The sequence below is a fragment of the Oryzias latipes genome, chromosome 21, assembly GCF_053564925.1.
Source record: "Oryzias latipes strain Hd-rR chromosome 21, Olatipes_Hd-rR_3.1".
Classification (NCBI taxonomy): Eukaryota; Metazoa; Chordata; class Actinopteri; order Beloniformes; family Adrianichthyidae; genus Oryzias; species Oryzias latipes.
Genome location: NC_136257.1, coordinates 2,195,001 through 2,211,170, shown reverse-complemented (window position 1 = coordinate 2,211,170; position 16,170 = coordinate 2,195,001). Strand labels below are relative to the sequence as shown.

The window sequence follows — 16,170 nt, the reverse complement described above, 5'->3', positions numbered from 1 at the left end:
CCCCCCCCCCCCCCCCCCGTTTGTCCACTTGGCAGTCGGGCCATCTTTCCCTCTCTCTCCTCCTTTTCATGTTGGATCTCTCTTTTTCTCTCGCGGTCGTCTCCCAAACCTCGTGGAGTTTTGTTCTGGTTTCACGCTCATGACTCATCCCACATGGAAACTTTTCCCTGGGAAAAAAGGGAGTCTTTACCGCTGGTAATAAAATTCTGAATACCACACATCCAACCCTCCAAAGTAAAGGAAAAAAACTGCAACAAGATCCAGAAGGAGCAAAAATGTGTTTTGTTGCATCTTTTCTGCAGCTGCTGATGATTCCAATGTCAGAGAAAGATCTAAAAAACCACTCTGAGACTAAACCTCTATTGGAAGAAGGGAGTCCCCTACTGGATCAACTCCACTCAGGCCTTTGTCCAGGTTTCACTCAACAGCCTGCATTGGTTTACTTTGACCAAATAAATAAGTCTGTCAGGATTATAGTGGAATACCAAGATAAAATATATTTACGTCTTAAGAATCAAGAAAACCCAAACAGATGAACTGGCTGCTCTGCAGATCGACCGGGACATGGTCCCAGATCCCAATCTAGGACCATGTGTTTTTTGTAATCCATGTAATCCACTCCAGACTTCCAGAAGCTGAGTGAATAGTTTCTAAAGGAACTTGCAGGTTTTTGCTGAACATTTCCAGCATCAGAGCTGGGAATAACAGTTTACCAAAGCAATGCACTACGATAATCGGATACTTTTTGCTGTAACACAACAATGTTGTGATATTTACTCAATACATTTTTCACCAAACATTTACATCCTAAAATGAAGAAGTCAAGGAAAAAGAGACATGAACATTTCAGAAATGTGAAAGATGCTTCAGATTAGTCAGGAGTTACATTCTTTCAAAGGTCTACAACACCACCAGACACCTGTACTATGGACATGAGTAGAGCCGCACAATAAATCGCAAGTTTATCGCTATCGATATCAAGCTGTGCCATATGCATATCACAAAAGACGACGAAAATTGAAATAATTGGTTACCCTTAATGTGCAACAGCAAGTTTATGGCAGCTTGAAGCATGTAACCAATCAAATCAATCCATTTATGCATTTGACCAATCAGACGGACGCCTTCATGCTGTTGATCAATCGGATGGAGCTCTTATGTTAGATGTTAACCTCCTCTGTAGACGAGGGTCTACTCTTCTTTAAATGAAACTGTTGCAGTTATGTGAACGGTATGTTTTTGGTTGTTTTGCTATCTGTTCATGTTTCACAAGTTACATCATCATTGCACTACTGATCACTTGTATCGGGGTTTTCCTCATACCGTCCAGCCCCAGACATGAGACAAACGGGAAACCACCACATCTTCCTTCAGGATGAATCCTTCAGGACATTTCTTGAGTTTAGTGAAAGAACGGATGAAAACTTGCTTACGAAGATCCGAGCATTTATTCATCAACCTAAACACCAGTGAAAGCATGACGTCAGAGGGGGGGGGCTCCACACTCTCCAAACCAACCGAGGCTTTGCAGATTTACGGCCACATTGGGACTTTGATGCCGCAGAACTTGGGCCTAAATGTTTACGGCACAACAGAGAAAACAAAAGCCTTTCTGAATATTAAAGCTTGTGTTCATTGGTTGAACATAAACCCTGTGAAGAGTTCAAAGGCCAAATGAATTCATGCAGACAGGAAGAGTGGAGTGAGATCTTGCGAAGCAGACAAAGACAGGTAGGGATGTTGGGCCGGTTATCAGTTCTCCAGGAAAGCCACGTAGTCTGTGAGTCGGGCCAACTGCTGCTCATTTGGAACCAGGGACACTGGGGGAGGATCTGTGGAAACGGTGGAGAGGCTGAGTCAGAGGGGATTCCAGAGCCAGTCCAGCAGATCTCCTTCCACCTCGGATGCCCATCTTTGAACACGCGTGTGCTCACAGGATCAATGCCATCTCTTCCCACACGGCCCATGTGTTGCCTGTAGGGCCGTCAGCGCGCAGCTCTTTGGAGTTGCATGTTAAGCACTGTGACGTTAAGTGAGTCAGGCAGAAGAATCCGTGCACATGTGTGCAGCAGATGCTGACATGTGGGAAAGAGAAGCCCTTTGGGGCTGCTTCTTTAGCACTAAGGCATGATCAGAGGAATTTCAAACTAAAATAGGGCCTTAAGCTACAAATGATCAACATTTTAATTCTTTTCAAGGAGGCGGATGCAGAAAAAGTGGAAGCAGACTTTCACTTTTTATACAATGCTTAGAACATGTCAGTTTATAAATCTAAACATTTTCAGAATAAACTGATCATGGCAACAAGGACATGGAAGTCTTTTATTTTGGCAATGCTGCCCCCTACCTGGTTTTATGGGCATGACCATCCTTGTGGTGGGATCCGCCTGCCAGCCTTGACTCACTACGCCTGATTTAGGAGGAAAGACAAGAGCTGGGTAAATCAGCTGGTCCATACAAGTCCCTCCTTTCCTGTGAATTCCTACCTTTGACGGCTTCTTCCACTGAGTAACCCACAAAAGCAGCAAAGTCCTCGGCTGTGATGGAGGTGTACGCCTGTGCCACCAGGCTGTAGGCCCTTTGCCGTGTGCGCTCTGTGAGGACACATGCAGACACCTGAAGGTTTCCGCTCGAAGGCCATAGGGAGGAGGCAGCAGCCACTAGAGCGTGTGCTCGCAGAACCTCAGCAGTGGGTTTACACGTCACATTTCAGGGAAACAGAGACGAGCCACAAACCTACAGTCCACTCGGCCGGTTCGGTCACCCTGTTTCACCAGTGTGCTAAATGTAGTCCCTCCAATTGTGCACATCCTTTTTAAGCAAATGTTAAGTGAACACACAAACTAAGAAAAAAAATCTTCCTGAAACTGTCAAAGGAAGATAAAAAAAGAACCTAAAAGTCCTGTTCAAAGAACTTTGAGCGTCAGGAGGCAAGCTCACCTGTGTGCAACTGAAGACTTCTATGATGACCCCCCTTTCAACAGTAAAAAGTCCTTGGCAATACTGTCAAGGACTGCCAGCATCCACCAATACCTGCTTACTAATCCAGGTTTTTCTTCTGTGCGAGTGTTTGCACTCTGTGACCCACAGGAGTCCTGGCAGTGGCTGCAGGTCCTTACGGCGTTTCTCCGACGTGTGCAGATCCGTCATGACAGGGGCTGATGCAGCACAGGCTCCTCAGGGTCATGGCCTCCGTGTTTTATCGGCTAGCAACAGCTTGTGTGTACCCACAGCAGGCTGCAGCGTAGCAACAGACCGGAGAAGAGAAGGCGGTCCGGAAATTCCCCTAAACTAAGATGTTTCAAATAGTGACACGAAGCTTCCCGCCCTAAAGTGATGCTCCAGACCAAGCGTGTGCAGGCGTCTGTTGGCAGGGCTTCATGGTTCAGTTTAACACCCCCTGAGCTGAGAGCCAAGCGACTTTGGGGAGCTTCGATGACATAGGCCTGAGGATGTATTTTTACCTCCTTTGGGCCACTAAGGAGTTGTTTGGAGCAGCAGCTGGACCTGCCTTTCCCATCATGACCCTTTGACACTTTAAAGTTGTCCAGAAGGTGCAGAGCAAGACATGCCAGAGCACGGTGACGGGGGTTTTAGGGAGCAGAAACAGGACCTGGCGTGCCCCAGCTCAGTCTATTTAAGGGCCCTCTATCAGCTGTCAGCCTTTCACCTCTTCGAAATAACCTCAACATTTCACCAGCAAAGGCAAAGCAGAAGGGCTTTTATTTTTAACCCACTGAGACCTTCAACAAACACGCGAGTGGCGCACTTCCACATTTTGAGGAGATGTCCAACCTTTGAGGGCCATGACGGTCAAAATGAGAAAAGGGCTTTTTGAAAGAGTGCAAAAGTCACTGGAGCAGGAGCTCAGCTTCATGCAACTTTATTCCAGGCATCAGTGGACAGATTCCCAGATTTCCACAGAGTGAGACCAAGAATTTCAAATGCCATCTATTAAAATAATGTGAAGTTTTCAAAACATATCACTCTTTACTTCTCATTTCAATTTATGTGACTTTCCAATACAAAAGTATAAAAAAGACAAGAAGAAAGGAACAGAATATTACAGAGAACGTGTCAAAAAGTACATCCTTTTTCCTTTTTGAGGACGAGGTCAAAGACGAGTCTATCCACCAGATATCTGAAGAAATTTGTCTGCCTTTAAAGAAGGAATATTCTGAATATTCCTTTAAAAACAATATTGCACATATAAGGGCGTGTCATTGCAGCCCACCTGTTTGTCATACATGACCTTACATTTAATTAATAGAATATTCCTAACATATCAAAAACAAAGAAGCCTCCAAAAACATTTACAAAGTTATTTGAAACCATTTTTAGTTACTCTTCCTCCTCCTCAGCATCCTCAAAATCTTCATCATCAGCAACGCCAAAGTCCATTTTAGCTAGGAGGGTCTCCACATGCTCTGTGGACAAAGTGAAGTGGTCCATCTTCTCAAAGCCTGGCTCTGGCCGCTCCTCCCCCAGGGAGGACTTGGCTGCATCTTTGGTTTGTGTGATGAGGCCCTTGGAGAGCAGCAGGAACTCGGCCGCTCCGTTCTGCTCCAGTGCCCTGACAGCTGAATCCGTCAGCTCGGTGCTGGCCTGCAGTCGTTCCCCGTACCGCTGAGCCAGCGCTCGCAGAGCTGCCACCTTCTCGTCCTGCTCCTTCCCAATCTGCTCCAGCAAAATGGCCTTGCGCTCTTCCAGTATGGCGTACAAGAGGTCAAAGCGCTCGGCGAGCCCCTGTTTGGCGGTCTGAGCGTTGTCCTGGACGGCACGGCAGGCGTCGTCCATCTGGTTCAGCAAAGCCTGCAAGCGAGCATTACTAGCCACCAGGGTATCTATCGCGTTGCTCAGTTCACCTTTCTGGGTCTGGTACACGGTTTCTAGAGGAGCCACCTCACAGTCTTTGTGCTGGCCGAACACTTTGCACATGGAGCAGGTGGGAACCTGGCAGGTCACACAGTAGATGTTGATCCTCTCATCGTCGTGCTCCTGGCACATGGGCTCTTTGGATTCTTTGGTCTTCAGGCTGGTCTCCGTGTCGCCGCTGTTTCGACCTTCTTGCTGCTGCTTGTAGATGTCAATAATGTTCTCCACCAGCAAGTTGCGCTGGAGGCCATGAACACCATGTCGGTCGAGCACTACTTCAAAGCGGCAAGTCGGGCAGCGGAAGACTCCGCCCGAGTAGCGGTATGGGTTGCGCGAGTCGTAGAGATCACTGGCACAGCTACGGCACAGGTTGTGCTGACAAGGCAGGATCACCACGGGCTTGGTGAACATCTCCAGGCAGATGGGGCAGCTCAACTGCTTCTCAAGACTATCCATGGGGCTGGGGGGTCGAACAATGGATCCTGTCCTCTGGACATCCATAATAAGTCTCTGTTCTAAAGCCGAACAAACAAGTGTCCACACCTCCAGCAAAGTCAAAAGGCCTTGGTAAAAGGATCAGAACGGCTAGCAAAGTAGGCGATCTCGTCTCCAACAGTCAGTTCCAAGGCTACGATCTATTCTGGTCAAGAGCTTACAGCTCGGTCTTTTATAGGGGCGCCGGCAGCTGGTGACACCCGATCTTTTCCATCCTGACAACAAACATTCCTGACTGCTGGAAGGCCTAGGATCTTTTCATAGAACTGCACCACCATCCACAGCCACTTGTGTCACATGGCCCAGTGGGCACAACACTCCCTGACAGGACACCGGGACAGTGGACCGATCCGAGATAAACAAGGTGCATGTGACTAGATGTGAGGAGCACAGCCAACATCCTGCTCAGGTCTCCTGATAAACAGCAAGTCAACAGTTTGATTTTTCCAAATTCAACCTTTTCTCAGGGTTATTCATCAGTGGGTAAACATGGAAACACATTCATTCTCAGGGTTTTATATTTCAAGGGCTTATCACATAATAAAGGGCTTTGTATTCTTATACCTACTTTTAAGTATTACTTATATTTTATTATGTTTTTGGAAACAGAGCGAACTGACCAGTGAGCATTTTAAATGACAATGACTATAATTATTCTATTCTAACTTTAACAAAAAGTAAAATACACAGGATGTCAATCAAGGGCAACAATGTAAGACCATGTGAAGAACTACAGACACATCTTTCAAGTATTTTCTCTTGCAAATAATTAAATGTAGAAGACATAGTGTCCTAATACAGTAAAAACATGTAATGTGAATACTTTGGCACTGGATAAAGATCATGTTGGTGTGTGAGCCCCGTGTCCTCAGCAGATGTTACCCAAGAGTGTCATGACTGTCTGTTTTTCAGCATGAATGGCAGATCAACAGCAAGCACCATAAACACCCAGAGAAGCTATTCTTAAACTCTGGCACAAACATCACATGACAGCAACACCTCAGTCTTCAGCCCGTCAGAATAAAAGCCGTAAGAAAATCCATCCGTATCAAAAACTGAGCGTGTAAGAAAATAAGCAAATATTCCATAAAGTGGACATAAAGCATCACAATTGGCCCTTCAGCTGTCACAAAGTCCAACTGGGGTATTTCTTATCCAATGAAAATCCTGAAGTCACTTTAGCAAACCCACAAGAGGAGCTTCCTGTTCCACACCAACCCCAGAGCACAATGTATGAACAGTACTAACTTTGCCTTAATTAGTGGTTTGTAGAAGAAATGATCAGATCATCTTAAAGAACTTAAATCAAGTCCTGATTTTTGTAATTACCTCGAAGGGCCTCCATGACTGGGAGGATGTTTTCCGACCACTGGTGAGCTTCAATGGCTGAGTAGATCCCTGGAAAGTCTCTCTGCCAAATGTGCTGGCCTACGGTCCAGATCGCTGTGAGCTCGGGGTTCGCCTGAATGGATCACAGAAAGACAAGTCCATGTTCCCGCACCGTTTCATGAAGGCAGGGGCTCTAAAAACCCCTGTAGGTGGACTAACACCTGAATACGGTGCCGTTTTTAAGACAGACAAACATCAGGAGTGTCTACGACTGAAGCCAGTCAGACTATTAGCAGCATAGAAAGAGAACAGTGACATCAGTAGAAGAAGTGGAGAGCAACTGGTACTTTTCATGAAATAAAGGGGAAAAAAAGGCCTTGTGATTACTCACCGATTTGATTACTTGTGGAACTCGCTTCCATAGATACCTGGCATTGTTCCTGTTAGACGCAATTCAACAGAAAGACATAAAGAGGACATTTGAGATGAGACATGCAGCTGCAGGCAGCAAAAATGGGATTCAACCGAACACAAACAAAGCTGTACAAAATCTTAGTCTCTCTTTTTTTAAAGATAGACATGTTTTAAAGCCTTGTGGTGTGAAGAACCCTTCTGAGTGAACGCTAAAGGACTTCCCTGAACACTGGCTCTAGTTCGTCTTTCTCTTTTGTTGTCCGGTTTGAATGCAGTCAGTGCATTGCTATGCTTGAACACTTGTGAGTGTAATGATGCTGAACAACAACAACAAAAAAAGGATTAACCTCAAAGGAGGCTGGGAAAAAAAGACTTTTGAAAACCTGAAACATTCAGAAACTCTTAGAATTCTTTCTGTGGAAAATCTATTCAGAGGAAGGCCTCGTTTTTTCAAGACAAATCGATGCATCTTCCAGAGGCTCGCGGGAGCGCGCACGCGCGCGCTTCACCCACATGTCGTTGTGGAGCAGGTAGAGGGCCAGCAGCTGCGCGTACACCTGCGGGGTGGCGATGCCTCCTGGCGCCTAGCAACAGCAGAGCGGGGAGGGGCAACGGGGGAGACAGGAGAAGCGAGTTAGTCTGAGCATGCGCGGACGTTGATCTTTCCTTTCTAGTTTTGAATGTAGTAAAGCCAGAGGCTAACTGAAGACAGTTTTAACGACATTTCTACACCGGGATATCCCACAGATTGCGCTTAGAATCGACAGCAGAGCGGATCCCGCGTCTGCACACATCGCTGAGTCTTTCTGTTCGTTCTGCCAACGACGTTCCGTTAGCGACGGCTAGGAGCCGGAGCGTCCTGACAGTTACATCGGCGCTAGCTAGCATCATTAGCCTCGGCCGTGGCTAAAACAGCCGAGGCGTCGCGCTGCCGCAGACGCGTCAGCGGCCCACTTCCCCGCATCACCCGGAAGCGTCTGCTCCTCACCTCAAGCTCCTGCGCCTCGCATTGCTCCTGTAATTTATCAAAGCTTTCCTCCATAGTCACAGCTGTAGGCATGATGACGCCTAGCCGAAGCGCCGGAGCTTCTTCTGTTGTAGGGATTCAAAGTAGAGCTTCCGGGGGAGCGACACACACTGCCCCCTGCTGGACGGAGTTTAAATGTATGGCTTTCTTCCAAGAAGAAAGAAGACTGTCGTGTCATACTGCCACCATCTACAGGCGTAAAAAAATATTTTCTGTAACAACTACCCTGAACAGTTTCTCTTACAAAATCCAAGGAAACAATCCTTTCTCTTTCTGTGCTGCCAGTTTCCAAAATAACATGGAAAAAATTCAAACGAGGATTTTTTCTCATCTTGTTTCTCATAGTTGAGGTTTACCTACCTATCATGAAAATTACAGGCCTCTCATCTTTTTAGGTGGGAGAACTTGAACAATTGTTGGCTGACTAGATTCGACCTGAATTCTTGAACTATTTTAATAAGATTAAATTCAAATGATGCAAATGAACAGTTGAATGTACAGTTTTATTGCAGTAATATTTTCATTAAATAAATATGAACCAAATTGACTGTGAATTCCACATTTGAAGACTACAAATAAAATAAAAGGTCTGCCCGCAAAATAAAAGTTGATCAACAATACATTTGGGTTCCTATGAAATGTTAAGTTTTATTCACTGTTAAATGCTCAACGTGAACTTCTAGATTTAAACTGTTTGAACAGGAAAACTTAACACAAACTGTTTTCTCTTTCAGTACAAACCTCTGTACTTTTAACACACACACACACACAAACTGCCATTTTAGAAATGATTCACTACAGAAGACTGAATAAAGAACTTCCCTGCACTAATGGGATGCTGATACTGAGATCTCGATTGCAGCAGAAAGGTCAGATCTGGCTCAAAGACTGCCCCCCTAGTGACAGACCCTCAGTCCCGTCCTCACGCGGTTCTTATTTAAGTTCATAACAGAGAATGTCTTCTCTCACAAGCATGGAGCCAAACAAGCTCAGGCATTTTCACAGCGAATCTTTGCGTCTGTTTAGAGCGGCCTATATCCAGTTCCAAGAGAGCTGGTGGTAAAACTTGACCAGAGGGAGCCGGTGGCCACTAAACATGAGACGCCACATGAACGTGCAGATGCAGCAGGTCCATCAAAAACCATTGGACTGTTGAAGGCATTCAAACCAAAAATTTAAAACACAAAATAAGACTTTATGCAGATGATGTTTACTATTTACTCCTAATTCACAATCTTCCATCTGCCAAATCATCTCCCTAATTAATAGATTTTCCTCAGTTTCAGAATACTCCATAAACTGGTCTAAAAGCACAATTTTACCAATTAATTGCAATTATCTAAATCCGTCATCTATTAAAATACAAACAGGCAACATAAAGTACTTAGGTATAAATATCTCCTCTAGGCTTTCTGATCTACTCAAGCTAAACCACACCCAACTACTTAAAACAACCGAGGCTGATCTCACTAGATGGAAAACTCTACCCATTTCTCTAATCGGGAGAGTTGCAGCCATAAAAATGATGATTCTCCCAAAAATTAACTACCTATTTTCAATGATTCCTTCCAAACCTCCAACTACTTGGTTCAAATCATTAGACTCATTCATTTCCCAATACCTCTGGGAAGGTAAACCCCCACGGATTAGTTTAAAAACTATTAAAAAACCTAAAGATAGAGGAGGACTAGGCCTTCCAGACTTCCAGGACTACTACTCCGCGAACAGATTGTGTTATGTACAAAAATGGCTGAATCCTGGTGTGCTGGATGAATCCTGGCTAGACATTGAACAAAATCTCTGTGATAACCTAGATATTTCTAATTTACCTTTCTTCAGTTCTAAAATTAAACAACACAAATGCTTCAGAAGTTTAAACATCAGCTCATCCTTAACAGCCTGGTGGGATTTTCTTAAAAAAAACAACCTCACATTATTTCCATGTAAACTTACCCCCATTTGGAACAACCCTGACATTTTTATTAACAAAAACATGATTCATTTTGCTTCATGGAAGAACAAAGGAATCGAGCAGTTCCAGCATATAATTCAGAATAGAAAATTTATGTCCCTCTCAACGTTATCCTCAACCTATGGAATTAATATAAACAAATTTCTAGAATATCAGCAGCTTAAATCAGCTATAAGCACTAAATACTGCCTGACCCAAATAGACCTAGACCCTCCCCTTACAGTAACACATTTCATGGACCTTAAAAATCCCAAACTCACCTCCAAAATTTATAAGATGTTATCAGACATAGATGAAACCATTTACTTACCCATGACAAAATGGGAGTCTGAGCTATCATTGAATTCTAGTGATCAATTTTGGCTACAGATCTGTTTGAATGCCTTTAATATGACCAAAAGCCCTAATCTGCAACTTATTCAGTACAAGATTCTCCACAGAACTCACTACACCGGACAGAGGTTATTTAAAATGGGTCTCAAAGAGTCTGCTACATGCACACAGTGCATAGGTAACAACATAGACGACTATTTGCATGCCCTGTGGGTCTGTCCACCTGTCCAATCATTCTGGCGTAAGGTTTGTGAGGATTTATCAATCTGGTTTAATCATAAGATTCCTGCTTGCCCCAAATTCTGCTTATTAGGTGACCTGAATAACATCAACATGGAATCTAACAAGGCTTATATGGTTCTCACCGCTGTATGTATCGCAAAGAAAACTATCCTCCTAAACTGGAAATCTAAAAATAATCTTAGCATCAACCACTACAGAAACCTCATGTCAGAGCATATTAGTTCAGAGATAATGTCCTCCACAAAAAACCTGTCGGCTTCAGACTCTCCCTGGCTCCAGCTGGTTAGTCACATCACCTAGTGGGGGTGGGATGGTGATAGGTTGAGCCGGGTCCTGGCTGGTTGGGTGGGCCGGGGTGGGTTTGGGGGGGTGGGCTCTGCCGGGCCTGTCGTTCTCCCGGCTCGGGGCTCTGGTTGCCTGGGTGGGGTGGTGGTGGGGGCGCACACTCTGCCGGCAACTTGGCAGGGGTTCCTGGGCGGGTGCCTGCTGGGCGCAGGGTAGGCAGTGCGGCTGACCGGGAACGGCGGCCGGGTGCCGTGCTGGGTGGCTGGTCGCCGTGGCGGGGGCTGGGGGGGGGGCTTGGGGCTCTGGGGCCTGGGGTCGTCTGCCCGTGGCCGGTGTTTCGCCCGTGGCCGGTAGTTGGCGCGTGACCTGGCCCCCCGGGGGTCGGCGCCGCAGTCACAGCAGGGGTTAATGGGTTCACTTGGGTGGGTTTATTTCATTATTATTATTATTATTATTATTATATTAATTATTTTATTATTATTATTATTATTATTATTATTAGTATTAGCATTAGTATTATTATTATTATTATTATTATTACTTTTTTTTTTTTTTTTGGGGGGGGGGCCTGGGGGGGCAGGGTGCTAGTCCTTAGGGGGGCCAGGGGCTGGACCCCCTGCCCCCCCGTTCTGGCACCGGGACCCTTCCTTGCTGGCTGTCTCTCGGCGCCGCGAGGCTCTGGCCTCCAACTGCGGCTGGCTTGGCGTTTCTGGCTGCCCGGCCGCTCTGGGAGGGGGAGCGCCTACCGCGGCCGGCTGGGGGGCCGGTCGCTCGGGGGAGCCTTCTCCCCCGGTTGTGCCCATCCGCCCGCTCCTCCCCGCTCTCACCCAAACAAATATTGCACACAGGCACATAGGGCCCCGGGATCTGGATGGGAGGGGTATGCTGGCGGGGCTCACTGGGGATGCCCCTCTCTGGGTTCTCGTTGGCACCCGCCCTCCTCCCCGCTTTTTACTTGCATATTAGACACTCTGATTCATCTAGGGCCTTGTGGAGAGGGTCTGGTGGAGGGGGGCACGGTGAAACATCCGTGCTCACCTTTCGCTGGCCCCCCCACAATTTTAACTTCCTCTGTAGACACACACACTGCATGCTAGCAGCACACACACAGCAAATACACACCACTCACAGAGGGACTCCGGAGTGGGGGGCTTTGCGGCTTGGCAGCGGTGGATCCCCCCACACTGGTGACCTCCTATTTTACCTGCAGCACACACACAGCACTCCCACACCTCCATACATGGGTGGGGTCGAGGGGGGGCGGCCGGTCTTCACCCGCCTGGTCCTCTCGGGGCGGCCGGGCTTATGGGTGTCCTGTCGGCTGCGGGAGGGGTCGGGCATGCGGCGCTGGGGGTCGGCCGGCTGGGGGGGGGTTGCTGCTTGGCGGCGGGGGTAGGGAGGGTAACCAGATGATTGTGAGTATGTGTGTGTGAGTGCATGGGTAGGACCGACCTGGGGGCTGGCTCGCTGGGACCCTCTGGGGCTTTCCCTCCCCATCACAGAGAGGGGAGGGCACTGAGAGGGTTGGGGAGGGGGGGTCAGATATTATGGCGGGGGGGGGTGGTAGTGCGTAGGGTTTTTGGGGGGTGGCTGTGGCTGTGGGTGCGTGGCGATCCCTGGGTTGCTAAGGTCGCGGGCCTGGGCTGGCTTGCGGGGACGGGGCGCCGGTCGGGTGGTGGCCGGCTCTTGGGTTCCTGGGGCCCTGGCTTCGTCCCTGGCCTTTGTCTCGGTGTCCGGCGCCCGGTGGCCCCCATGGCTGCCGCCTGGTACGGCTAAGCGCTCCTGTCTTGTGGCCTGGGGGCCGGACACTGGGTTCGCTTGTGCCTCTGGGCATTGGGGGGGCCCCTGTAGGGGGGCCCTCTCTGTGCCTGGCTGGTGGGGTGGGCGGTCCCCTCCTCCTCCCCTCCCGGGCTGCCTGGGTCCGGATGCTGGGGGGGCTTCTGGCCTGGGGGGCTCTCCTCCCCTCTCCTGGTCTGGCTGGTCTGGCTGGGTAGGATCTGGCTCCCTTTATGAACACACGGTTCACGTCGGCAGCATGCATGTATCTCCACCCCCACGTGCACGTGCACACTCCACACTGCTCCCTGTCTGCTTCATCCCTCCTCCTTACCTACAGTGTATTGATGGACAGTTTTTTTTTTCTCGCTCATCTTAGTGTCAGATTTTCACCTTTGATGTAACATTCGTCTTTCCAGCAGATCTGGTATAATTGTTACAGCTTAAATTAATAACTTAGTCAAATCAGTGCTTGTATCCCCCACCTTTTCACCTTTCTTCCTTTTACTCTCTTCCACCCTCCCCTCACATTCTTCCCCTCTCCCTCCCCACACACACTAAATGTAACAAATAAATAAAAAATAATACGACAAAAAGGGGTTTATACAAATCTACACTCTAGTTTCTTGAAGCTATATAACCTCTTTTTGTGATAGTAAAACCTGTCCAACACAAAAAGCCTTCAGCTCTAATCTGTTTGCTCAGCTGTTGGACAGAACAAGTTAAAAAAAAAAAAAAAAAAAAAAAAAAAAAAAAACCATTGGACTGGACTTCTATACAACATACAAACTATGTCCACTATTTTGACATCTAATAACGACCTCCTATCTCGTCTCTCCGCCTCTTATACAGCAAAAAAGAAGTAACCACAACAGGATGGAATAACAAAGACTAAAACAGGGTGAGACAACGTAAGACAAAAGCCAGATGACAGGACACATATGCAAAAGAAACCCCATTTGTATTAGAGTATAATACAACATAAGCAAGTTGTTTGCAATTTTTTGACTCAAGATGAACAAAACAATATGACATGACATGAAAATGTTAGGAATGTGGGCGTGGTTAAAAAAAAAAAACTGAATTGCCAACATAATCCAAAAAATTACTTCTGGATTTTGAGGACAGGAAGACACAGACAGATTCAAAGGCAGAGTAAAACATCAGACAGACTTGTAAAAAAAGGTTCCAGGTGATGTAACATGTATAGTGAGGATGAAGCTGCACACTGGAGGACAAACTGAAATGGGGAGCTTGAGTTTGAGCTAATTTGCTTCTCTGAGACCTTTGAAAGGTGTCTGCTGCGTCACCAGTGGAGTGGATAACCGTCACAAGGATCCGATGAGAGCCAGAAACACAATAAAGCCAACACAGACAGGCTGAACCTGCATGAGGCTGGCTTCCAGCAAACAGAGCTGCAGCCATGTCCATCCGCCTCACTGCTGCAAGAGTCAATGGTAGATCCATAAACGGCACTTTTTTTCCTTGATTTAAACCCAAAGTGTTTCCATTCACTCATGCACACACTTCATTGCCTCACATTACACAAACCTCAGTCAGCAGGAGCAACGTGGGGCTCAGTGTTTTGCCCAAGGACACTTGGGAGGGCAAGGCGGGAACCAAACCTGTGATGTTAAGAGGTCAACTGCTCTACCGCTTCACCACAGTAACGGAAGCTGCACTTGTGCTGTCAGCAGAGGACAAATTTACACTTTTCAATGTCTCAAACGGTTTCATAACACCTCCAGGGCAGATGCAGTCCTTTATGGAGTGCATAAAAATAGATAAAAGAAACAACAGCAACTGGAAAAGAAGAGACAAAAATAGAATCAGGTTGAAACAAAATTAATGGCAGTTTTATTTATTTTTAACATCAGACACTTTTTATGTAAGAACAAAATCTCAAAAGACTTCTGACTTCTGAGGATTAGAACTCTTGGCAGCCCCAGTGTGGCAATGCAAAATGCATTCAATGCTCTTATTGAGTCCATCACCTTAATTTTGATTTAGAGGGCCTTTATTATAAAAAAAAATCCACTTTTTGAGCTTGTAACCCTTGTGCTATCTTAGATGACTTCCTGCTTTTTCTGCCACAATTATCACAAAAATGCATGTGAGATTGCGGGGGGGGGGCTGTAGATCAAAACAGACTATGAGTGTCTGCTACTGTTTTTTTTTTTTTTTGGATGCTGGTGTGCCACGGGATTTTTGTCTAGATGACCCCCCCCCCCCCCCTTGCATTGAGGTGTTCTCCCTACCATGACAAAGGTGGATAAAGGTGGAAAGATTTCATGTAATCCATGGACACCAGTGAAGATCACAAATCATTGAAGAAAAAAGGTTCAGAGCACTGTCTAGTGGGTCTAGATGACCCAACTCCCAATGGTAAAGTGCCTAGGATAGCACAAGGGTCAAGTGGGTTATAATGTTCATTTCTCACAATAAACACCCCCTAAGCTGTATTTTGATCCGTTCACACATTTCTGAGCATCCCTCTAAAAACCTGCTCTCTTAGCAGCAGCCCCTCCCAACCCATGAAAATAAGTGGATCCTCACATTGTGACATCACAAAGTGAGGAACAGCCCCTTCCAGGAAGAGTCTGAGCTGCCAGCCCCGGCCCCAGGGCTAACAGACACACCCACTTTCCTCAGCGGTGATCAGCTAAAACGCTTTCTTTTTATCTGCACAGTCTGCAGATCTATCTTTGCAAAAGTTTGGATGTTCTTACCTCCGGGTTGGAAAATCAGTTTGTGAAAATGATTCATTAAAAACTGTTCTTTAATGTGCAAACACGGTAAGTTGCACTGTTGTTGTTCCAATTTATCATTGTAATTCAACTGAAAAAGCTCTTGATCATGTTGTTTGTGTAAATTGAAATTTTAAGTCAAACATCAGGGGACAAAAACTTTTGCGATTTTACGTTCAGATGATTTAACACTAAAGTTACAATCTTGTTTTTGTCCTTCCAAACATACACAAATGAACATCCAAAACTCCCTTGTCATGTATGAACACTCATTTCGTTCCATTTAAATCTTATACCGTGACTCACGTCTGTGAGCAGCAACTCAAGTCTCGCTCAAGTGAGCCAGATCACTGAAGCCTCAATGTCTTTCAAGTCATAACTTGAGCATCGGAGTGCTTTTGACATGGCGGACCCAGTTAGTGCCATCGTATTATCCCGCAGCTCTCTGTCGTGTGGGTTTTGTTGATAAAATGAGGCAGGAGTGACTCTGTGCACTGACCTCTGCTGTGAGCCCCCCCCCCCTCCACCATCTTAACCCCTTACCCCCCATCTCTAACATCCCACTCTCTCCCTCTCTTTCCTTTTTTGTCTGGTCCAACAAGGAATCCATGTAAACATAAATAAAGCTTAGCCTGAAATACAAAAGGGGTTTATTCAAATATACTCTGTCTGAA

General features: G+C 46.4%; 2 protein-coding genes across 2 annotated transcripts; both read right to left on the bottom strand.

The window, feature by feature from the left end:
- Nucleotides 1-739: 739 nt before the first annotated feature.
- cops8 (COP9 signalosome subunit 8) lies at nt 740-8,261 on the bottom strand. The gene is made up of 7 exons (XM_004081374.5): nt 8,102-8,261; nt 7,627-7,697; nt 7,091-7,139; nt 6,700-6,832; nt 2,487-2,594; nt 2,348-2,410; nt 740-1,832 (listed from the first exon to the last, which is right to left on the bottom strand). Exons 1-7 carry the CDS (start codon nt 8,171-8,173, stop codon nt 1,753-1,755), a joined length of 576 nt encoding a protein of 191 aa, XP_004081422.1. The 5' UTR covers nt 8,174-8,261; the 3' UTR covers nt 740-1,752.
- On the bottom strand, nt 3,705-6,324 carry trim63b (tripartite motif containing 63b). The gene has a single exon (XM_078939070.1). The coding sequence runs from the start codon at nt 5,374-5,376 to the stop codon at nt 4,342-4,344; it is 1,035 nt and encodes a 344-aa protein (XP_078795196.1). The 5' UTR covers nt 5,377-6,324; the 3' UTR covers nt 3,705-4,341.
- Nucleotides 8,262-16,170: the final 7,909 nt, after the last annotated feature.